The sequence below is a fragment of the Thunnus thynnus genome, chromosome 22 (genome assembly GCF_963924715.1).
Source record: "Thunnus thynnus chromosome 22, fThuThy2.1, whole genome shotgun sequence".
NCBI classification, from domain to species: domain Eukaryota; kingdom Metazoa; phylum Chordata; class Actinopteri; order Scombriformes; family Scombridae; genus Thunnus; species Thunnus thynnus.
This window is the reverse complement of record NC_089538.1, coordinates 16,798,653-16,823,066: the sequence shown is the minus strand read 5'-3', so window position 1 is coordinate 16,823,066 and position 24,414 is coordinate 16,798,653. Positions and strand designations below refer to the sequence as shown.

Genomic DNA, 24,414 nt, shown 5'->3' with positions numbered 1-24,414 from the left:
GAGTTGCAAAAGCACATTGAGCTTCCTGAGCAGAATATGAATGCAGATAAATAAAGGAGGAGGGACTGATATTTTTGAAAGACTGTTTCCCCGTGAACGTGCACACACTCACCGCTCGCCCCAAAACAAAAGAAGCGGAGCAGCAACCTTTTGAGTGTTTATGATCCAAATTGCTTTTTTATTTTCCAGTGGCGATTGAGGCACTCGCATGAGTGACTAAGTGTAAAGGAGTGCTAGAATAAGTACAAACCTCTTGATTGTTCATTTCTGGCCGAGGCTCGGAGAAAATTGAAGTGGCCGCTTCTGTTGCTTAAAAAGTATGGGTCTGCTTTTTCAAAGGTATTTCTACGTGGAATGCATTTTCTCTTGCGGAAAATGAAGCTTTTGTCATTTCCACAGCAAAAAAAATTAAGTTTTGATAATTTAAAGGTACTGCAAAGGTTGGTGTAGTTGTAAGAAAAAAAAAAACCAAACAATCTATCTGCTGCTGTCTTCAACATTACCTCCTGTTATTATTCAGACATTATCACAAATCTGTTGTCGAGGCAAAGCGTAACACAGCCCAGTGTGGGGATTAAGCTGACGACGATTTGGAGTGTGTTTATATGCAAAGAGAGACAACAGAAGATGCGCTTGTCATTTGACTTCGCCAAAGGGAACATAGTCTCGCTGATGTTTTCTGTCTCTCCTTCTTGTTCTCTCCCTGGATTTGTCTTAAGGCGCTTGCCAGTAAGAAATGATCTGAAAGCCTTTCATCAATAAGAACACAAATACAAGGCCCGATGTTGATTCTGTCTGTTCAATCAGTCTCAGACCGCTTTCATTTTCGCTTTCCGTGTTATCTTGTTCTCTGTTTGTCTTTTGTCAAATATCATCTTTCTCCTTCCACTCCCTCCATCCTGTTTGCTGTCCTTCACTCACCCCCAATTTCTCCCCCCCTTGTTCTCCCGCCTCTCTGCTGCTCTCTCATCACTCTCTCTGGGGGGTCATTTAGGGTGAGATAAAGCCTGTATCTGTGGGTCCACGGGGAGTCTACCCTGCAGAACAGTAATAATCCAGACACACTCTCAGGCTACGTCCACACCAATACGTTTTCATTTTATAACAGCGTTTTAAAATGAAAATGATCTCCATCTTTACGAGCCTTTTAGCACCATTTCAGTCCCTACTAACACACCTGAGCACCATTCACGTTCACTGGGTACGCGCGTGCCGATGTAACCATTGATAAAATTATCCCACCAGGCACTGGTGGAAGTCAGTAAATCAGTCTGCATTGATCTATAAATGAATGTGGGTGATTCTTACAGTATCTGCTGTCCAAAGCTGCTTTATACTGTGTGAAAAGCTTCTTCAGTTCATTAAATCCCTGCAGCATCTGAAGGCAGCAGGATTGATATTAAATCACCTGCTGACACAAAGCTGCTACAGTATAACCGCACACACTTCCACACACATCAGACCGGTCGGTTTTAACTCGATATCCTGCTTTTTTATGCCGGGGCTCATCAGCCACTTTTCCAACTGTCTTTTTTTAGCAAAAGGAACGTCTCATGTTTTATCCTTGAAACACGTTGCAGTGCAAACACTGCTGCGTAACATTAATTACTAAACTATGTGACGCTGCACGAGATAAGACACATAAGAATTACTGCTGAAATAGCATCAGTCTTATATAATCATATGAACAGCTTTACCTAATCAATTCCTTTATTTTTTATATCTATTGTTATTATAGTAACTAACTGATAAAAAAACACTAATCCATCTGTCTTTGGGTGCAGATTTGTGGTGATGTGTGTTCATGTTGTGACGCTCTGAACCATCCAGACGTCTCCTGAAGAGAAGCTTTCTGTTTGCTGAGCTGTCGTTATCATGTTTAACTGTGACTGGCACAAGAGCAGCGGTGTGACCGGCTGAGAGAGCATTTATTAATCACCACACCCGCTGATCTGTACTCAGCCCTTTTGCGCTGCTGCTGCACACACACACATGAGGCAATAGTAGGTGCGGCTCAGGGCCTGCTCACATCTGGCATTAAAATGCGTCTCGGGTGATCTGATCACAGGTGCACAGCTCTAAGTGCAGATGTGAATGCACTCAGGATGCATTGAGGACGCATTAAGATCTGATCGTTCAGACCACATTCGGAGGTGATCACATGTGGCCACATTCTTTTAGCAGTGTGTGCACGAATGTGTCCTGGACCACATTGAAGGACCGCCTACTCAACTGACGTCCTCTGCTGACGTACGTACTCATTCGTGCACCAACAGCATCATTTTAAAGTGCAAAAAAAAAGCAAGAAGAAGCCACAAAAGCAAACAAATGGATCCTCGTGGATGAAGTACACATGAGACACGGTGAAGAGTTTTGATTTTGCCCATGCGCCGAGGTCTTTGCAAACTTCTTTTAATTTCCAGCAGACAAGACACAGGAAGTGCATTGTGGCCTCCTGCCGGTTAAAAACATTCGGTCTTTGCAAAGGGAAATGATGCATTTATTTGCAAGTGAGATCCGATCACAAGTGGTCACTCAAGACACATGTGGAGACGCATTCTAATGCCAGGTGTGAATTGCCGTACTTAGAGCTGCCCACTTGTGATTGGATCACCCGAGACGCATGTTAATGCCAGGTGTGAACAAGGCCTCAAGCACACTTATGCATAAGCACACATACACACATGCAAGCAAAGACAGCTGCACACAGAGGCGCTCGCATGAGTGACTAAGTGTAAAGGAGTGCTAGAATAAGTACAAACCTCTTGATTGTTCATTTCTGGCCGAGGCTAGGAGAAAATTGAAGTGGCCGCTTCTGTTGCTTAAAAAGTATGGGTCTGCTTTTTCAAAGGTATTTCTATATGAAATGGATTTTCTCTTGCGGAAAATGAAGCTTTTGTCATTTCCACAGCAAAAAAAAATAAGTTTTGATAATTTAAAGGTACTGCAAAGGTTGGTGTAGTTGTAAAAAAAAGGAAAATAACACTCTATCTACTGCTGTCTTCAACGTTACCTCCTGTTATTATTCAGACATTATCACCAATCTGTTGTTTAGGCAAAGCGTAACACAGCCCAGTGTGGGGATCAAGCTGAAGACGATTTGGAGTGTGTTTATATGCAAAGAGAGAGAATAGCAGATGCGCTTGTCATTTGACTTCGCCAAAGGGAACATAGTCTCGCTGATGTTTTCTGTCTCTCCTTCTTGTTCTCTCCCTGGATTTGTCTTAAGGCGCTTGCCAGTAAGAAATGATCTGAAAGCCTTTCATCAATAAGAACACAAATACAAGGCCCGATGTTGATTCTGTCTGTTCAATCAGTCTCAGACCGCTTTCATTTTCGCTTTCCGTGTTATCTTGTTCTCTGTTTGTCTTTTGTCAAATATCATCTTTCTCCTTCCACTCCCTCCATCCTGTTTGCTGTCCTTCACTCACCCCCATTTTCTCCCCCCTTGTTCTCCCGCCTCTCTGCTGCTCTCTCATCACTCTCTCTGGGGGGTCATTTAGGGCGAGATAAAGCCTGTATCTGTGGGTCTACAGGGAGTCTACCCTGCAGACAAGTAATGATCCAGACACACTCTTAGGCACAGCACACTCATGCACAAACGCGCACACACACACATGCCAGCAAGGACAGCCGCATGCACACACACACGCACATTAACATACATGTTGCAGTACAGACATGCAGTTGATTTGATTCTTTCTCTCCCTGCGTCTCTAACAGGTCCAGGAACAGGGTGGGGCAGATGCTTAAAAAGCACCGCAGGGATACTGGCCAGAGAGCCCTGACTGCCTTTACTGTAAAGATAAAGGGTTGGAGGGTAGGGTGATGGAGAGAGGAAAAGCCCGGCAGAGGGGAGGGGGGAGTCGTTGAGGTGCAGTTTAGATTAAAGTAATGAGGACTGGAGGGAGACAGTGGGGAGAGAGCGATAAGAGAAAGAGTATTTGCTCGGGTGCAGACAGAAGCTGTGATCTTCTTCGGCTCAAGGCTTCCACAAAATAAGAAGTGCTTGATTCACACTGATGCAGCAGCGTGTTCATTGGCTGCTCGTTTTAAGCTTCAACCTCTAAGTTCAGAAGATGCTGCTTATCTCACATCCATTTCCTTTAGTTGTAAAATACAACATATTCATACTGTGATTTGAATTTAGGCAGCAGCTACGGTGACGGAAAGCATCTAACAGAGCATGGAAACAAATTAAACTAATCAAGCTTCCACATCTGTCATGTTAAATACAGGATATAACAAATACAGGATACTAGTGGGAACCGTTGAGAAAATGAAGGATTGGGGAAGTCCGGGTTGAGCTTTTGGCTTATCAGATGCCACAACAGTGCGTTCATAATACCACAAGGAAGGATTTCACAACTCTTTTTATGACTGGAAAGTTATCACAGAGTCAATCATTTAACATTACCCTCATGAGATTGAGTGCAAATACACAGATCCGGCTTTTTTGCCAGAGGCCTCTCTGTTGGGACTCAAATGAGAACATTGTTTTTATGATGCTGTGCTAACGTCAGTTTGAACATGGCCTCAGTTCTTGTAGTGCAATTGGGTCCTTAAAGCAAGTTTTTTCTTGTATTTCTTTTTAAGTTGAGGTATACTCCGAAGTATATGCCAACACACATCGGCGACCAGCAACGAATTGACGTATGTCCCCATCTCAGGATAGAACAGTGACGCTATTTTCCCAGCGTCGACACACGCGTCAAGTCCCCAGGGCCCCCCGTTCTTCAAATGTGGCTTAACTAATTCAGGTTAACATGCTGCTACCAGGCTCAGAAAATCCTGTTAATTCTCATCCAGATAATTTGGTTCCTTCAAGGCAGTTTGTTAATCTGGATGAACAAAATGAGAGAGAGCCGAAGAGCTGAAATAATGATCGTGTGGTTACTTTACATGAGGAAGGTGTGTGTTGGGAACCCCCACCAGCGTGCACTGGATATCCGTTTCATTTTATTGTTACTGCTATTTGTTTTGTTCTACACTGTGCTGCACAGTGTTTTTATTTGATTATTATCAGTGAATGTGGTCAGACTGCCAGTGATGTTGCAATGAAAATGAAACCTGTTAAAACATCTCAAAAAGCAGCTTTAATTGCGTGAACTTGTTCCAGCAAAGTGAATTCTGTAGTTAATCATTTAACTTCTCAAGATTCAAGTTTTAGTTTATTGTCATTTTCTTGTGTATTTCTTGTGTATATCTTTTAGTGTTTAGGTTCTAGCTGAATTGGTCCGAAGCTTTTAGTTAGTTTTAGTAAATTTGGATTTATTGAGTTGTATATTGTATCGTCTATAAGTATAGGCAAATCTTCATTATTAAATTTTAAATTGTGATAATTACACCAATAGATCATAATGATTTGTCAATAACCTGCATTTTCTCATCATTCTTTCATTATAAATAGGAGAAAGTGAGACATTTGTATCTGAAAATGAGTTCATACAGTATTTGGTTCACTCGAAACGTCTCGGTATGATCCAGCTAACTGTCAATAAGCCTGCGCTGTTACAGGTTTGGGCTTAAAGGACGAGTTCACAATGTCTCAATCCGTCTTAAAACAACGACCCATGAAAAAGTGTGAACCTATCTTTTAAGGTTTCGTCACTATGACAACAGAGAGAGATGCTTTGAGTCCATCTTCATCTCTCTGATATTAAATTGAGTCTTCAGATTGTCCCTGGCGTCTTCGCTCAGGTTGTTGTCAAACACTGATTTCAGATATTAATCCTCAGTTCTCTGCCAACAGCTTACTTGTGCCCAGAAAAAAAAAACTTGTAAGATCTGAGCTCCTGCTTCACCCCCATACTGTATATGGACACCCGATTATCATCAACTGTGTGCTGTTATGTGTGTAGGTCAAATACGTAAGCAATAAACAGCCTTCCTGGAAAATGAATGGATTTCTGAGATCACCCTGAACAGCCTTTGTGGATTTCTTAGAACTTATTATGCAGTATCTCTCCATAGTCTGTAGTTTTAACAAAAAGGTCTTGTCATTTTGTTGGCCTGCTCTTGAGTAAATCCTCAAATCATAAAAAAAAAAGGATGTTCTTGAGCAGTAACTTGGGCAGCTGCAGATTTTAATGGCAAGACGAATTTCTGTGTCAGGGTGCAGCTGTTCAACCGCCTATCCAGTGCTTCTCTCTCTTTTTTTTTTTTTTTTTTTTTGCAGAAGTCGAGCGAAAGCAGCGAGCCGGCACAAGGTCGCCCTCGTGAAATTCTATGCCTTATAAACAAAGTCAAGCTGGAGTCACCGCACCTTGTAAACAGTAATAATAAGACGTGATACCTATTGATCCCTGCAGGGCAGAAAACTGCATCGGGAGATCAGACCTCAGGGCCAGCTGCCCTCGGGCTGGGAGGGATTCGGTGTCTCGCTCAAGGACTTTTCTGCAGGATGGGGTTCTCATCGCCATCCAGTTTTATATAACCATGCAGATAGTTTTGGTTTGATATCTGAGATTTTCTGCCTCAATTCCAAAAAAAGGTGAGCTGAATAGAATTTAATTTATGGCGCTCATAGCATTGAATATGAGAAAATTCAGCACCAATGTGTCCTTCTGTAAATAACGTCCCTTCTGTTCTGCATAATCAACAGAATATACTGTTATGTAGGCTTTCTAGGCATTATACCAGCATTTATCTCAAGTGCAAAGGTGCTTTGATAAGACTAATAACTGGGATATTGTGTTGTAAGACCTGCTGCTATTGGAGTTCTTCAAAGGAGCGCACACACACAGTACGTACTACGTACTACTCAACCAGCCAGAACTGTTGCATAATGTGTGGAGATTTGAGAAAATCAAGAGTTGGGCCTGGAGACAACAAAACATGTTCATTTATTCAGAAAAATAGTGACATGGAGCTTGAACGACATGAAGAGGGTAAGATCTGTGAGCATGACATACGGGATAGATAAGAGATAGATTCTTATGTTTATGACTTGCGAGTGTTCTCAAGGCGGGTGAGTGACTGCAGAGTTGGTTGTATGAGGGTTAAAACATTATGAATTTACAATATAACAATTTTTTCAATTGAAAATGGGTCTGTTAACTTTTGTTTTATTTCTGAGGCACCTTTGCATCTTTAAGCGACAAGCCAGATTTATCTAGAGCTGCAACTTACGATTATTCTCATTATCAATTAATCTTTAGATTATTTTCTCGATTAATGAATCAGTCAAAATTGTAAGAATTGTAACATTGTTAGAAAATGGTAAGAAATGTCAATCACTGTTTTGCAAAGCTAAAACATCCTGAACAACAGTCCATAACCCAAATACATAAAGCTTACTATCAAAGAGGACTGAAGAAACCAGAAACTATTCACATAAAAGAAACTGGAACAAGAGAATTTAGCATTTTTTTCTAAAAAAAAATGACTCCAAACAATCAATTATCAAAAGTTTTGTCGATTAATTTTCTGTCAATCAACTAATTGAATAACTGACTAATTGTTGCAGCTGTAGATATATCAGAGCTTTTCCAGGTCGTATTTACAACTTTACTTTACTATTTACAAGTCAAAAGACATGAACGCACAAGGAATGAGGAGGTCAAGTTGCATTATGGGAAGTGTAGGATCCAGGACATTTAGAGCTTGACTATAAGGAACTAGATCTGTCTCTCACAAGTGCCTCAACTTTATGAAAATGCAAAACTAAACTAAACTTTAGTTCCCTTTAAATGAATTGCGGTGGCAGTGGGTGATATCTCAAAACCTCGCCATAAAAACCAAAACCACCTTCATGGCTAGACCAGAGGTAGCAGTAGTTTGTGTGAACTGACCCTTTAACCCATGCTAGTCTGAAAGAAGGCCAATGCTCCACCCTGCTGCCGTCACTGCCGCTGCAGCTCTCATTCATTTTTGGGGACTTTTGTCGTAGGAGCATATAGCTAGAAAACTAGCATTTTCCACATTTGCTGTTGAAGGGCAGCGCTAATGCTAATGTAGCCCTCAGGTCTGAGAGCTGACTGCATGTGTATCTATTCACAGTGTTAGATGGTACGTCAGGCTTTGCCCTTGGTTTTCCGCAGCAACAGTCATCCTGTTACTGATGGCCGCGCTGTTGGTCATTTCTCTGGTGGCTGCAGAACAGCTGTGCATATGTGTGTGTGTGTGTGTGTGTGTTTGAGAGGGAATGGGGGGCGGGGTTTAAGTTAACATATGTGCATAAGCTATCGGCTGTTATAGCTCGGTATGTTGGCTGGTTCGGAAGCAAAACACCATATGAGAAAGTAGGAATTATAGATCACTAATCTCATATTGACGAACACATGCGAGCTTAAAGCCTCAAAGTGTGTCTGTGTAGGTGTGTGTGTGTTATTTTTTCTGAAACCTTGCAGATCATTTGAGCTGTAAAAGTCCCTAAGGAGAGGTCAAAGGTCATCACATGAGATCAGTACAGATGACTAGATCATGGAGCGAAGCAGCTGCTGTTGCCCCGGAGGACGGAGCATGAAGCCACCTTCATACGCTCTTTAGGCTGTAGTCAGCTGTGTGTGTTTGTGTGTTTTTGTGCATGTCTGTGTGATGAACATCTGTGTGTGTGTGTGGGGACCAGAGTTGCTGTTTTTATGTCTAGATCATGTAGGGCGTTTTGTGTGTGTCTAAATGTTCTGAGTGTGTTATTTTCTGTCTCTCACTCAGTGTGTATTTTACGTCTTTGAATTATAATCCTCTATTTGTTTGTGTCACCGCCGTAGCGTCTGCAGAACCAGAACGCTGTGACACTGGCTTCAAACTCTTTCAAAACTTATTCCATTCTTTTTCATTGATTCACGAACAGCTGACATTTTGGAGATATCACATTTTCACACTGCAGCTGGAGCGTTGGAGGGAAAAAAAAAAAAAAAAAAAGACCTCTGGGAGAGACGCAGGCAAACTGACAGAAAGATAGTAGAGACAAAAAGGAAAGATGTGCAGGGAAAATAGAGGAAATGAAGTTTGAATCACCTTCAGGGAGAATTTAAGGGAGATATGAGGATAATTCCTTCACATATCTCCATCTGAAATCACATTGTGTTTGTAGGGAGACACAAAAACACCCACGGAGAAACGCTGGAGACTAACTGTTGTAGTTACTGGCAAAAAATAATGTCACTGCACTGATCAATATTATCATATTAACAATGCTGATTATTTGTACTGTATGTGAAAGGAGATTAATCACCCGACTCCTCACTTACCCCCAACTCTACTGAGCGATTTAGTGTCTTTCAGCTCATTGTTTTGGTTTTACAGTCCACAACTTTACTGTTTTGGTTCAATATGGCCGCTCTCATCAAGCTCGTTTCCAGTGAAAAAGCTCCACTGTATGTAATTTTCCCAGCAGACAGACAAAGTGAAGCATTATATCTTCCCTCAGTTTATCTTTATCACAACTCTTTGAGTTGCCATCAAATAATTAATGTATTGTTTTAAAAAAATCTGCTTATACAGTATATTGTAAGATTTTTATCACTCTCAAACGCTGATCCAAATCAAAAATCCAGTATTGGTCAAGCTGTGGTCATAAAACACTTGTGCTTTGGCGCCGTTTCAATCACTTTCCCCGCTCTATGTTGCTAGCCAACATGTGTAACCATGGCAACATGTTAAAATCATGGGAATGATTGACTAACTTTTGTCTCATAGCCTTTTTACCTCTGAGGCCAAACATAATTGGCTGTGATTTAAAATCTTTGGCGAGTGACTGCGATGTAAAGGGGATAATCCACTCTGAGGTTTGCGTGCAAAGGCTTAGTCAAGGCAAAGTGGTTCTTACCTTCATGTGATGTGTGAAATCCTTTAAAACACACACCTCCCTGTGGATTATCCCTCACTTAATCATTAAAACAATACACAAATAAGATCTTAATATCTATTAAAGGTATCTTTTCTCCTGTCTCGCTCATCTTCTGAATCATTGTCTGCTAACAGGAGGGATCCGATGTCCTCCCTCTATGCGCTCTGTATCTGCGCCGATCGTTAAAAGAAACCTAATCACACCTTTTTAATTAAAGAGGCCAGAGTGTCGGTGCAGAGAGAGGAGAGAGGAGAGAGGAGGAGGAGGAGGAGAAGGTGGGAGCAGATGAGGGTGGATAAAGGGAAGAGGTCGAGTCTGTCTGCTGAAAGCCACTTAAATCCCTTTTTATTAACTGTCTGTGACACCTGATCTACCTCCATCCCCTCACACACACACACACACACTCGGAGCACTGCTTATCACCAGAAACAGCTCCTGCGTCTCTGCTGTGCATAGTTTCATAGTGCTGACCACGTCCCAACACCGCCTGTCTGTGCTTCGTCTCATTTTTTAGTTTAATTCAAACCAGGTATTACAGTGACATTTTCCTATGCAAATGGAAGCTAACCTTAAGCCGAAGCAGCCGGTGTAACTAAATGTAATTGACCGTCCAGGAAAAGGTGACATTTCTTAGGATAGTGATGAAAAGTTCATACTGCTCCACTTGTTTTTTTTTGTTTTTTTTTTGGATGGATGTTGAGGATGAGCAAGCAGCTGTAACGGTGAAAGAAAAGGTGGTTAATTACAATTTGGGTCCTTTTTTTTAAAATAGTTTTCATCATAATTTCTATTGGTTATAATACTGAAACATACTGGGAACACTGTAAACTCTTAAAAATAACATATTCCACTTATTACAGATAAAAATAGATGTTTAAACTTAAACATTCTTCTTATTACAAATGAAAAAGACACTTTCTTGGTCTTTTATGACCAGTTGTTTAAAGTTGCACATGTTAGCAACCTTTAGATAGATATTGCTGTATGAATTAAACATTCAGTCAGTTTGTTAATTACTTACTTACCTTTGGTCTCTGTGATGATGGTCGCCGCAGTGACATATAAGTTGGCTTTAAGGCGCGTTTTAGATTGAACACTTGAAACTTATTTTTGCCTCGTTTGTTTGTGCCGGAAATGTTTTTGCATTTTATTTGCTACAAACGAATGCAGAGAATCTAATTATTTCCATTCACATCCTCTCATTCGTCTCCTGTTGTCTGTAGTCCTTCAGATGCAACTTCTGCACGAATTTCGACCACCTAGAGCGTATTTACCCTTCTATTTGTTTGTTATTCATGCCGACTCTAATGCTCACTTCAGTCTGAACACACCTTTAGGGGTTTCATTGCTTTCCTATCACCGGCTAAATACAAACACATCTGACAATAAAGTTGTAAAGGTGAAATGTTTTTTTCCGAGGACACGTCCTGGCAGAGTCTTTCATTTCCTCCTGTGGGTGTCAGGTGATTGACAGTAAGGAGACGTCGATGTGACGAGGGCACAGATAGCCGATGAAAACACTCGACTCGGGCACGGTGAAAATGAAATAAAGCAGAAACTGTGGCAGAACCACATTAAGGTGTCATGTTTAATGTCGTGGATTATCTTGCTCGGGCAGTTTTCAAGTCAGCGGAGGTCGTTTTTTTTTGAAAGATATAACGGCTGTAAATGTTTTTTTATGAAGGGAAACATGAAAATGAATAACTCCAACTACTCAGACTGTGTTCAGACAAAACAGGAACAATGTAAAAGAGAGGAAACGTTCAAAAAAAGAACATTTTATTTATTAAAGAGTTTAACTTCTACGCAACCTCAAAAGTGCAGCGAGTTGTTTTCAAGACATCTATCTCTGATAGTGCTGCATCTTGCCAGAAGCTTCTTTAAAAGCAACTGCGCATTTGTGGCAGGAAACAATATTGGCATGTAACATGTAAGAAAGATACATTGGTGGGCAAACTCAGCCCTGCACAGGCTCTGCTGAGTGCTATTTAACACTCTAAAATTAGTTTGAAGTTAAATCGGATTCTGTTGCCTTGTGCTTTGTGGAAAAGCCTGGATTTCCTGTTTCACTGGTAATGGCTGTGGTGCAAACAAACAAATTAACAAATACATAAACCATTAGTCAGTCATCAGAAACACAGTCATTTATGAATCCTTTGAGTGATTTAACAAGCAAAAATGCCAATTAGCTTCTTAAATGTGAGAACTGACGGCTGTTATTCTGGGTTTTTTTTGGAGGATTTATGCTGTTTGTTGGACAAATCATGCTATTTTAAGATGTCTTCTTGTGCTTCTCTCAATTTTCTGCCATTTTAGACATGAAACAATCAGCGAATGACTTGATGATGAAAATAAATGAGAAGTTGCAGTGATCAGTGTCTCAGTGATCGGCCGACGCTGAGAGGCTGACAGAGTGGAAGGATTTGTCACGTTAAGAAACACTTGTATCCAGTGTGGCTCAGTTTCAGCATTTCAAGCGTTTATTCACTAAATCGTAAGTCATCGCAGGAGAAAACAACACATCATGATGTGCTGATACTAAACGGCGACTATGGCGGTAACGGTCAACAGAATTACTCGCCCCCCATCTGTCGTTCACACACTCATGCAGGTGAACCAGCTGTCTTTATAATTCCCATTACTGCCAAACCAATGGACAAACCTCCTTACACACACACACACACACCCTCAATACCGCATGGTGAGCACACTCAAACCTATTCAAATGGATTTTATTAGACTTTGCAGTTTGTTTGTATACTGTTTGCCTTGCAGAGTCTTTGCATCCTTCTCAGTCTTTCATCAACGTGGAAATTATAAAGAGAAGCAAACTGCACTCCTGTGAAATCTGGGTCCTGCGAAGGTTTGGGTTTGAAAAAAAAAAAAAAAAAAACCCAAAAAAACCCAGACTGGTTGGGTAAATCGGGGTTATGAATGAGTAATGATTTCCCTTCCCTCAACATCTGCCAAGGTGCCCTAAAGCGAGGCGTTTAATGACTCTGGTTGTTCTGGAAAGCTCACAGATCTGAGTGTGTGTAACTGTATGAACACTTAGACCGCTCATTTGACTCTCCCATAATAACAAAATGTAAAACTATAATGTGGTGAGGCTGCGGATGACAAGATGCCACTGTGGTCAGACTATTGTACCAACTAGCCAAAAAGCAATTGAAACTGTGCGGCTTCAAGTCTATGCATCAATTAGTGTGAGAGCATTAGTGCCTGTTTAGAATCAGAGTAGACTTTGAGCTTTTGTGCATCAGTGTGTGCCCGCACACGTGTGTGTTTATGCAGCTTCCTGCTGAGCGCGGGCGGCTGAAGTAGCACAGCAGCAGCTGTTCAAGCGTTTCAGAGCTACATCAGGAGGAAAAATGAAAGTCAGGGTTCACGTTTCTCACTCGGATGATGCAAGGTCAGCTGTCATTTCTTCACTGAATGCTTGAAATCACAGTTTAGGGAAACATATCAGCTTTTATGTGTGTTTGTGTTTAATTAGTTGTTTAATCAGTGTGTTTGTTTACTCATACACCTCATCAACGTGCATTCATTTAATTTCTTTGACAGTCTTGTCAAATTGTTCCAAAACTTATGTAAAAATGCTCCCTGAAAGTAGAAAGTCAGGGCTTCAACCTTCTCTGAACGCTTTGTTTGCAATGTCTCCTCTACTTCCTCTCGTTGCTAAGGTTGTTCCACAGGCTGTTTTTGCATCGTCCGCTCGCATATTTCTGATCGAGCTCAAACATGTAAATAATTTTTTAGATTTTAAAGCCCCAGAATATAAGTATAGACCTGGAAATGTGCATGATATGTCTCCTTTAAGTAATTTTATCAGCCAAAAATGCCAAACATTCACAGGTTCCAGCTTCTCAAATGTGAATTTCAGCTTTTCTCTAATGGATATCACTATAAATTGAATATCTTTAGGGTTTGGACAGAAAAAAAAAGACATATGAAGACATTTTTAACTAATTTTGGACATTTTACAGTCTTTTAGATTAAACGATTTGTTTAAAAAAATAAGACTTGCAGCCTAAAAAGAAGCTGTAAAATTAAATTTAAATACTGGTATGGTTGGCAGTTATTATTTCACCAGCCTCTCTGCCTGTGCAGAAAACCCTTAATGATTTGAGTGGGTGGCAGTAACACCGCCATGGTCAGTAGTTTCCCACTGGGGTCATCCATGCTTAAAAATGATGCACTCACGGCATAATTCGGATAAAAGCCTCCACCAAATGGCATACGCGGTGTAAAATACCACCGCTCAGAGTGAGGCGAGCCAAGTTTCATGTCTGTTGGCATGTGTGCAGATGGTAACAGGACTGTGTAATCAAGGAGAGAGACGTCAGCCATTGTTATGCAAGTGAGATGCCGCCGAGAGAGACTTGGACTCCTTCCCAGGTTCCATTGCTGTCGTAGCATTTTAGCGGCGCAGGGTCAAGTGACACGGGAGGAGTTTCTGCCTCAGAGGACTCTCGCTGTGAAGAGCTGTTGGTTTTTCACATATGCATGTCCCTCATTACTGACTGGATCTGATGGAGAGGGGCATCTGTCCAGGGTGTGAGCCAAGAGAATATAAAAGGGTGAAACAGTGAATGTGACTATTACTGCTGCGAAAGGTAATGAAAGTATCATTCACTGTATTATTACAGAGTGACAGAAGCCAAGCCCACACTACCTTCTCCTGTTAATGGATCCCTGCAATTATTTGCCTGAATAAATCCTTCTCACCATGTCCGTCTCTTCCTCTTGTTCGCTCTCTCTATTCCCTTTTTTCTCTCCTTGTCTCTGCTCCCTTTCATCTTTTTTTTCTCCACTCTCCTTTTTCTCCTCTTGTTCCCCCAATTCCCAGTCGCCCATTTTCACCGGCATTCTCCTTTCCCCGGCTCATCCTCGTTTTTTCCGCTTTCTCATTACACCTGCCCTCGTTCTGGCGTTTACCTACTCTACCTTCACCGATGTTCTCTCCTCTCCTCGCCTCACTCTTTTCTCTTCTTTCTTTCTCTCCTCCCACAGTCCCAGTGAAGCCGAGAGCGATGTCGCAGAAGAAGATATTCCTGGTCGTCGTTGCCATCAGCACTGTCAGTCTTCTGCTGCACCATGGGGGCCACTTGAGCTGGTGAGTGATTGAAACACACCCACACGTATGCAAACACACACACACACACACTAGTCACATTATATATACCCTCTATCTCTCTATAAGTCCATATGGTGCTCATATTTTATGAAAAATACGATAGTGGCAGCTACTGTCTTTTCCTTTTTTAAGTCAAATGAATCGTAGAGGCTCTGGCTTATTATAATAGCCAGATATGGAGACAAGTTGGTCGAGGGACCAATTAAAAGAGAGGATGGATCGTAGATCTTTGACAGACCTGTATTCTGTTCTCGTACCCTTTCCCATTTTTCTCATTCTTCACATTTTACTTATGAAACTTTTTCCCCATCCCCGTCTTTACTGTCTCACTTCATTGAACATTATTGCTCTGCCCCCTCGTCTCCCCACTTTTCACTTACTTACTTCATTTTCTCGCCTGTTTAATATCTGACTCTCTAGTTTGGTCTGTAGGGAATATTACATATTATAATAGTGCAAAGGATTCAGTATGTATTCTCACAGTGCTACATGTGATTGGACTTTTTTTATTTAGCTCTTTTGCTGTAGATAAAAGGGTATCATGAACATTTGGCTACAATGTTGGCAATTGGGTGTTTCATTGGTCATCTTTTTTTTAAAGTATGACCCCAGTGGATGCTAAAAAATGTGATTTATTTATAATTGCATAGTGGCCTCCATACTTGATATTGTGTGCTGTATGCATGCTACTGTACTGTATGCAGTAGGACTGGGCTTTATGCTTGAAATCAGTATGTCTTTATTAACAGTGATGCTCCAATCCAAATTTTTCTCTCATGATACTGATGCTGAAACCTCAACTCAGTTTATTACAGCTGTACCGATACGATACCAGCGCTCTCTTTTTCCCAATTTTAAAATTTGTTAAACTCACAGTGTTGAACTCTTTGGGATCATTTTTTAATGTAACGTGAGGCCAGCAGCTGCTGTGGCATCAAAAACAGTCTGTGGATCACTGTGACTGATGGTGGAAGCCAAATTTTATGACGCTGACAAATAAACTGTATTTAATGTGACTTGTAATGTAATACAGTCAGGTCCATGTAACCTCCATTCAAAGCATTATTTTGTTTTTCAGTTTTTCGTGTCAATTTAAAAAATAAAACAGAAATCCACTTGCTTTTCCCATTTTTGTCTTCAAATTGGCAATTGTGATTTACAATTGTTATTAATATTGCTTTTATTGTTATATCTATATTATCTGCCCCAACTGCATCTCTACAAAGACAATGTCATTGACTATGCTTGCTATAGCATAGACAGACAGATAGATAGATAGATAGATAGATAATACGGCTGTAGTCAACCAAAGAAAATCTTTTCTCTGTTCTGTATTTCTGTTTTGCGTCTTCATGTTATGCTAACCCATTGTTGCTAACTTTGGAGCTAACCCCCTTCACTTTTCCAGCATTTGGGGAAATAATTGACGTGATTTTTTTAGCATTTATTAACTGACACACTGTAGTCTGTACTGTACTGGCAACTTACTACTAACCTTTTCCTCTGCCCCGCTCGCATCCACCGTCACTTCTCTGCCCCTCGCTCTTTCCCACCTGCTACGCAAACATACTCCTTAACGGAGTCACGCTACCAGTGGTTTCCCAGGCAACAACAGAGGTTGACTCACGTACCGGAACAGCGCTGCACAGAGACTCACAAACGTTATCGATTTCCGAATGAATGGATGTTCATTCGGAAATCAAATATTAAAAAATATTTTTTTGGCCTGGCGGGGGTTCTCGTTGTGTCATTATGGAGAAACACGTTCAGTAAGTTCAATAAACATTGAGTACAGTTAGACCATCAGTGTCCATCAGGTTGGGCGAGTTCAAAGTTGTGAAAACAACAGGGGTGTTTTGAATACACCCCCCTTTTCACAGGTAGTTTGTTAGTCTGTCCCTCCCGCCGCAGGAAATAATGGATTAGTCCTGGAAAGCTGTTGATGTAGCACTTTTCTCCTTATGAAAATAACACAGAGATTATTCGACCAATGAGAATTTAGTCGGAAGAGAGCATATCGACCAACTAATCGACCAGTCGACCAGCAGACTACAGCCCTAATCGATAGATAGATAGATAGATAGATAGATAGATAGATAGATAGATAGATAGATAGATAGATAGCATAGCTGCAGGAACATGATTTCAGAGTTCAGAAGCTAAAAGTTTAATTCTGTTTCCTCTGGAGAGTTTCTTCTGCCCTGTCAAGTTTATAACTACTGTTTTTAGTTTTGCTGTTTAAAGTTTTTATTCCTGCTGCAGCACCCCCACCTCCAGGTGGCTGGTAAGATAGGGGAGCAGGTAAAGGACCAGGCAAGCCCAACAGAGCTGCTTATTGTGGACATTTCAGTCCACCTCTACTGGTCCATGGAGGCTTTATTGCTTTTTAAATTATGCCGAGCAGCAGAAGCTTTCCAGGTGATTTCCTTTTTGTGTGTTGTATTGATGTCGCTATGAGTGTTTTCTTTAACAATTTACTTTAAAGAGTAGTTTTAGAGAGGCTGCTTTCAGTAATTGGAAAAGTTTCACTGCAGCACATATGGGACATTTAAGCAGCAAACCAAAAAAAACTGTGGTTATAAACTTAGCAGGACAGAGGAAACTCTCCAGGGGAAATAGAATTAAACTTTTGACTTTGAAATAATTTTTTTAGACAGCTCTGATGGAGCTCAGGATTTATCAGCAGGACGGCTGCTTTATTCCAAACAATTTCACTGTATGAACCTGGAACGTCTCTCTGTGTGGGGGATCGCTGCAGGTATTTAATAAACTCAAAAACATTTTTTCTGGGGAGATGGGGGGGTTGCCCATGGCAATGCTATCTATCCATCTATCCATCTATCTATCTATGCTATGCTATGCTATGCTATGCTATATAGACTAAAAATGGGAAAAGCACATGGATTTCTGTTTTTTAAGTCACACGAAAAACGATAAAACAAAATAATGCTTTGTGTGTTTGTTTATCCTGTTATCAAACAAGTTGAACACAGCTTTGGATGGAGGGTACATGGATCATAGTCAGTATTGGCACATATACTGATCCAGCTGTATTAATATCTTTCTGAGTACATATATATACATATATCACAATAGGGTAATGGATGCAAACCACATTACCTAACACAAAAGTACAGTTTTGTGCAATGGACTGTTGCTGATACATCTCTTTACACAAATAAAACCAAAACTTAATTATAATAAGTATAATTCATATTCATAATTCAATTTGTCATTTTTTTAATCACAATAGCTGGAAATCATTATATCACTATATCAGATAACATCTGATAGATTTAGTAAAAGGATAACACGGTAAGTTCATTTAATCATGAAATGACTCAACTGAAGAGTCAGTAAACATTCATATTGATTTATCGTTCAGTCCCACTAACAAACAATGTGGACACACTTTAAATTATCTTGCACTCAGTTTCTGGTACTCTGTTCCTCAGTAGCTTTATCCTACTCCAGTGTCTGCCCCCTTGTCTCAGTCGCCTCTCTTTCCAGTTCCCCTGCATGTTCGCTTTTTAACTTCCCTGTTCTTCAGCCTCTCTCTCCACACCTCAATCTGTGCAATTATGTCTGCAATGTCACAGTTTTATTTGGAGTAACTGCTCCTTTTTCTGGAGTTAATGGAGCTTCAAATGAATGATTACTTTTCTTCCTTCAGGACCATGGAGGCCTTCCACCTCGGCTGTCCTGCCCTCCGTTCCCACCCTGCCCCGGGCCTGAAACCCAAGCACACCAATGTGGCCTTTCTCAAGACCCACAAAACGGCCAGCACCACCATGCAGAACCTGCTGTTCCGCTTCGCAGAGCGCAACAACCTGACTGTGGCGTTGCCCGTGCAGGCCTGTGGCCACCAGTTCTGCTACCCACGCTCCTTCACCTCTCACTTTGTTCACCCCCACACGCTGCCGCCAAACATCATCACCAGCCACATGCGCTTCAACAAGGCAGAAATGCAGCGTCTGATGCCTAACGACACGATATATGTCACAATCCTGAGAGAGCCCGGCTCCATGTTCGAGTCTTTGTTCAGTTACTACAACCAGTACTGTCAAAGCTTCAAGAGGGTCCCCAACGGCTCCCTGGAGGCTTTCCTAGGGGAGCCCTGGCGCTACTACCGGCCAGATGAGAAGGACTCCATGTATGCACGCAACACCTTGACCTTCGACTTGGGAGGAGACAAGGATCGCCCTGCAACAGATGTGGCGTACGCCCGGGCCTTTGTGGCGGAAGTAGAGCGGGTGTTCTCCTTGGTGATGATTGCTGAGTACTTTGATGAGTCGCTGGTTCTCCTTCGCCATCTTCTCTCCTGGGATCTGGACGACATCCTGTATGTTAAGCTCAACATGCGGACGTTGAGCTCCAAGCGGAGCCTCACACCAGGCCTCCCAGCCAAAATCCGTGCCTGGAATTCTTTAGATGCTCGGCTGTATGACCACTTCAACGCCTCACTGTGGCGCCAGTTGTCCGCTCTGGGTCCAGCTTGTGTCGCCAGGGAGGTGCGACTCCTTCGACGAGCACAGGAGAGACTGATGAGAAGCTGCTTCGGCGGTCGGATGCCGCTTCTTCGCTCAGCTGCGCAGATCAAAAACAAGGACCTCCGCCCCTGGCAGCCTAGCGGAAAAGTCGACATTGTGGGCTACGACCTTCCGGTAAATCTCAGCGGTGGGTTCTCGAGTCTGGCCCAGGAGCTCTGCCTCAAGCTTATCATGCCAGAAGTCCAGTACACACGGGTTCTCCTACGTTCCCAATCAATACGCTACCGCAGAGGCTACCAGCTCCGGCCTCCGCAGCAGTCACATCCCCTCCAGCAGCCCATACGCACAGGCCTGCCCCGGCATACTCAAATCCACCGCAGCCAACCACCACCTGCAGCCCCTGGTCCTGCATCAGGAACAGGGTCCACCTCCACCTCAAGGCCTGCTGCAGGAACTCAAGGTCGGACCACAAAATTAGGGTCCTCACAGACCCAGGCCTCATAGACTGGAAATATTATTAATGAATGTCCAAAGACTGCATTGCTCTACCCATCCTGACCCACGAGACGATGGTCTGGGCTGTTCTCAAATCAATGTCTCTCCTGTCCCTTCTAGACGGAGTTTGGGATAAAAATAAAGGAGGGAAAGGGGGTTAGACATATCTGGACTTGAACTTGAATCTCTTCCCTCTCTGGTCTGTGAAACAGCATCGGGGTTTGGCAGACACAAGGGGCGGGAGAAATCAACACTGGGACACGGCTCAGTTGCACGCCTCTGCACGCCCGACCACAGCGGACTGGAGAGAGTTTTAGTTGAAAGTGGCTCTTTGAAGCAAATCTGTTATGTGCGACCAGGACTCAATAGGGAAGTGGCGATATCGGGCCTATTGTGAGGCACAGAGTGAGCTTTGTGTGTATCACACTGGTATAGTATCATGTTACTTGCTTTCATTCTCTGTTTCTCAAGCGCTCTGTCTCTCTCTCTCTCCCTAACATATGCCACTTAAAGTCCTTGAGAGAGACATAATGACATGAAGGGATCAGCTGTCAGGCCTCCAAAGAGCCTCCTAAGAGGCCAGACAGACATTGAGATCACCTCCAACCATTAATACAACAGCACAATCAACAACTCTTCTCTTCCCTCTTCTTCCTTCCCTCTTCCAAACCCTAGACCCTAAAGCAACGGAGGGAGGAAGGGGAAAAAGAGAGAGACCTTATCCAGGGGGTTAGCCCAAAGACTGCTGGATACTCTATTATTGCTCTTACTCACACAAAGACTGGATATACACATATAGCCTGCGTCTCTTCAGCCTTCGACCTCTCTGGCTTCCTCCCCTGCACCCTTCCCTTCGTCCTTGCATCCCTGCCATTACCCTCCGGTCAGCCTCGGTACAGAGAGCAGCTGTGACTGGCTCAGACCGCCATCTGAGTGCACATCTCGCATCATAGAGACTTTACGTCGAAGGTTTCTGGATGTTATGGGTTCATATTTTTAAATCTTGGGCAATAAGATCTCCAAGCCTATATGTTCTATATGAAAGGCATGGATTTAATAACCTACCAGCAACCCCGTCCCACACACACATACACACACACACACACACACACACACACATACATACTGGCACAAACAAAAACATAAAACAACTTGACAGGACAAAGGCTTGAAGCCTGTGGGTTGCAGTGTTTGAATATTTAATCATCTCCTCTTACAGCCCTCCTATGGCCCATGTTCTTGGGTTACACGACCGTACATTTTCATTAAGGACACGTCGAACCGGGCTACAAGCCGCTCATTCCAAACCTGAAGCGGAAGTTCAGGAGGACAAAAGCGAACGCGACGACACAGCACGCTCAGAGCCTTGTGAGGCTGGTGGGCCAGCAGGCCAGCTGGGATCTTAAAATGTCATCACCTATCTTAGCTGTGATCCATTTTTAATGCAATCCGCTCATATTTAATGTGTCATTTATGTTCTTTTATTCCTCCAGTGATCAACGGGGTACTGCTAAGTAACTGGGGAGCGGCCAGGAAGGATGTCTGTGTATTCATGTATTTGTGTGAGTGTGTTTACCAGGAAGTGGCTCTCTCTCTGCTTCATATTGTATTTTTGTCCAAAGCCAATAGAGTTGGCATGGCAACAAAAGCGAATACTGTGTGTGAGATTTATTAAAACTATGTATAATTTATTATTGGGACTTAAAGAATCCCATTACTGTATTTTTAACTGTTATTTTTCATGAATCACTGGATAAAAACTGTGCTTAGCCATCGCGTTAGTGGACCATCATATGTTCAGCGAATCACTTCAGGCAACAGAGATGGAACAAGGCATGTGGCAACAGTATAAGATATTCACTCTGTACATGTTTTACATAATGCAAAACTACAAAGACCACTTCTGAAACCACACACTGAAACAAGTATAGTCTCTTTAAAATTAATCTTTCATTCGGCAGCGTTTAAGCGCTCAACCACACACAAGGCTTTTTGCGGCTGTCGCAATGTAGGTTACAATAATGAAAAACACACAAACTGCTGCTGCTCCGACAGAAATAAAAAGTGGAGCAGGTGGAAACCAGACCTGAGCAGAGGAAACACACACTTTATGAAGTGGCAGTGAATATTTGAATTCAAAGTGTGCTTAACTGAAGTTACCGGGGAACCTCAAACCTCAAATGTGTACAGATATGTGTAATATTTCTTCAAGGTACATACACTGTTAAAGGAGTTTTTTGTTCAACTCACTTTAAAAGGATAAGGTTAGTGTTTTTTTTTCATTATTTTCCTGTTCCTGTTGTCAACAAATTCCAAGAAGAGACCAAAAACCAACAATGGTGGCACTCGAGCCCATTCGTTCTCACAGAAGATGTAAATGTTTAAAAAAAGGTGATTAATATATGGCTTCATTTTTTTAAAACAGCAAAGGGTATTGTAGTTTTTAGCAAACATAAATCAGTATCAGACAATAGATTGTAATGGAGACTATTTTCAGATGCATATTAATACACATTTGGTGCGCAAGTAAGTGTTAACACCAACAGGACTGGCACAGAGTAATAATCAGGTGTTGGATACGAGGATCAATTATTTGGTTTTGGTATTTTTTCACAAGATAATGTAGAATATTTTCAGCCTTATCCTTTAAATCTGGTTGTTGCTGATGCTGACCATCAGTTATATATTTTAATTAGCTCCTGAACTGCTTCAATCTGCTGTAAAATAACACACATTTATCATTTATTTGTATATTTGTCAGTCAATAAGCATTTATGGAGACCCAAATGTTTTCATATTAAATCAATGGGATGTATGAAATAAATAATTATATGAATAATTACAGACAAAATATATAATACAACCATAAAATTGTGAAATAATCTAAAAAAAAACCTTAAAAACTCAGCTAATTATTATGAAATGTTATTTTTATTGTGCTTCTTTTTACAATAACAGTTTACTACCAGACATTTTTATATATTGCAGCAGGTTTCATTCCAAAATGAAATTTTCTGGTGGTTTAATCATCAAACAACAGCCAATCACATAGTTTACACTGCTCTGTTTGTATTGATTGACCCAAAAAAGAAAAAAAAAGATAAAGATGATAAATAATAAATAAAACAGTAAATAATAAATAAAGCAGTCATTGGGGAAAAATAGCGTTGCAAATTAAAAAAACAACTGGAAAATTGACTTTTTGGAATAAAAAGTGGGGAAAAAATGGCCTGCGATAAACTGTTATTATGAAAAACAACCAGGATGAAATAACAAATGTTTATTGAATGACTATTTCACACTTTCATGATATTATTGTATATTTTTTTATCCGTATAGTTATTTATTCATTTCATTTTGAGACGTCTGGGTCTCCAGAAGCATTGGCACAAAACTTGAAATGATTTGAACCGATAACCTTGAGTTTATTGAAACACTGCTGATATATTATCAGGTACTGTAGAAAAACAACATTAAACACAATAACTAGTAGGTGCAAAATAGATATTTTCAAACACTCTTCTTGCCATGTTTGTGTCTGACTGTGAGTCAGCTGAAAAATATGTCTGTATTTCTACTCAACTGTTCATTTATGATCCATTTCGCCACGGCTTTGAGTCTCTCTAAGTGCTCTTTTGATGGTACGAGTCATTCTCTGCTTCTTGTGGGAGAATTTCAGTAATGGTCATGCTGTCATGTGATCGCTTATTCTTCTTTGAAAATGCCAAAGGGGCCATAAAAACAGTACGCTAAAATCTCATCATTTTCACATTAGGTGCCCCTTCTTCTGCTCATTTTAGAATGACATCACAAAGCTGTTGTTTTATAATTGCATTTTGCTAGAAAATCAAACTGGGCTTCTTTCTTGTGGTGTCAAATGTTACAAAAAAAAAAAAAAAAAGAAAGTTTACTATCATCAGGCCTACTTGATAATTCTTGGACAATATTTTCCTTCCAGCAGCATTGCCTCTTTGATCTGCTCTTCATCCATTTCCATCCTCTGTTTGTGGATTTATCTGTGAAGTGAGAGGCATTTTTAAAAAATTTTATTTTGTTGATGGAAGGAGTTTGGGTTGGTTGACGAGGGCTCTGAACAAATGGCCAGCGACAATCAGAGCTAGGGGCCCCAAAGCTTTGTAATGATGGACGCGAGCGTGACAAATAAAGTTTGGATGATTTCAATTCATCTGCAAGTGAACGTGGTTTTTGTCTCTGCCGTCTCTCTTCTCAATGCAGATTTATTCAGATATGTGCTGACTCGAATTATTCTGGATATCAGAGTAATAGACACACAAACACACTCTTCATCAACGGCGATACATAACGCGCAGCGACAGTTGCTCAAATAAGATTCTGGTTCTAAACGGTTTCTATTTCCCCGAAGACCCGAACCAGACATTTCAGCCTGCAATCAGTCGTTTGAAATTACCTCCATCCAGCACGCCTGCTTAAATGAATGAACAAATTGCTTCTCAAAGGGACAAAAACAAAATGCAAAG

At 41.4% G+C, this 24,414-nt stretch overlaps 1 protein-coding gene across 2 annotated transcripts in view; it reads left to right on the top strand.

The window, feature by feature from the left end:
• Positions 1–24,101, top strand: part of gal3st3 (galactose-3-O-sulfotransferase 3) — a 39,561-nt gene extending 15,460 nt beyond the window's left edge. The window contains exons 2-3 of one of the 2 annotated variants that reach the window (XM_067579828.1): positions 14,807–14,909; positions 18,604–24,101. In XM_067579828.1, coding sequence (XP_067435929.1) covers positions 14,827–14,909; positions 18,604–19,924 — 1,404 coding nt within the window. In that variant the 5' untranslated portion in view covers positions 14,807–14,826 and the 3' untranslated portion in view covers positions 19,925–24,101. Of the gene's footprint in view, positions 1–14,332; positions 14,910–18,603 lie in introns of those variants that run through there. The other variant, XM_067579827.1, reaches the window with a different exon arrangement.
• Positions 24,102–24,414: the final 313 nt, after the last annotated feature.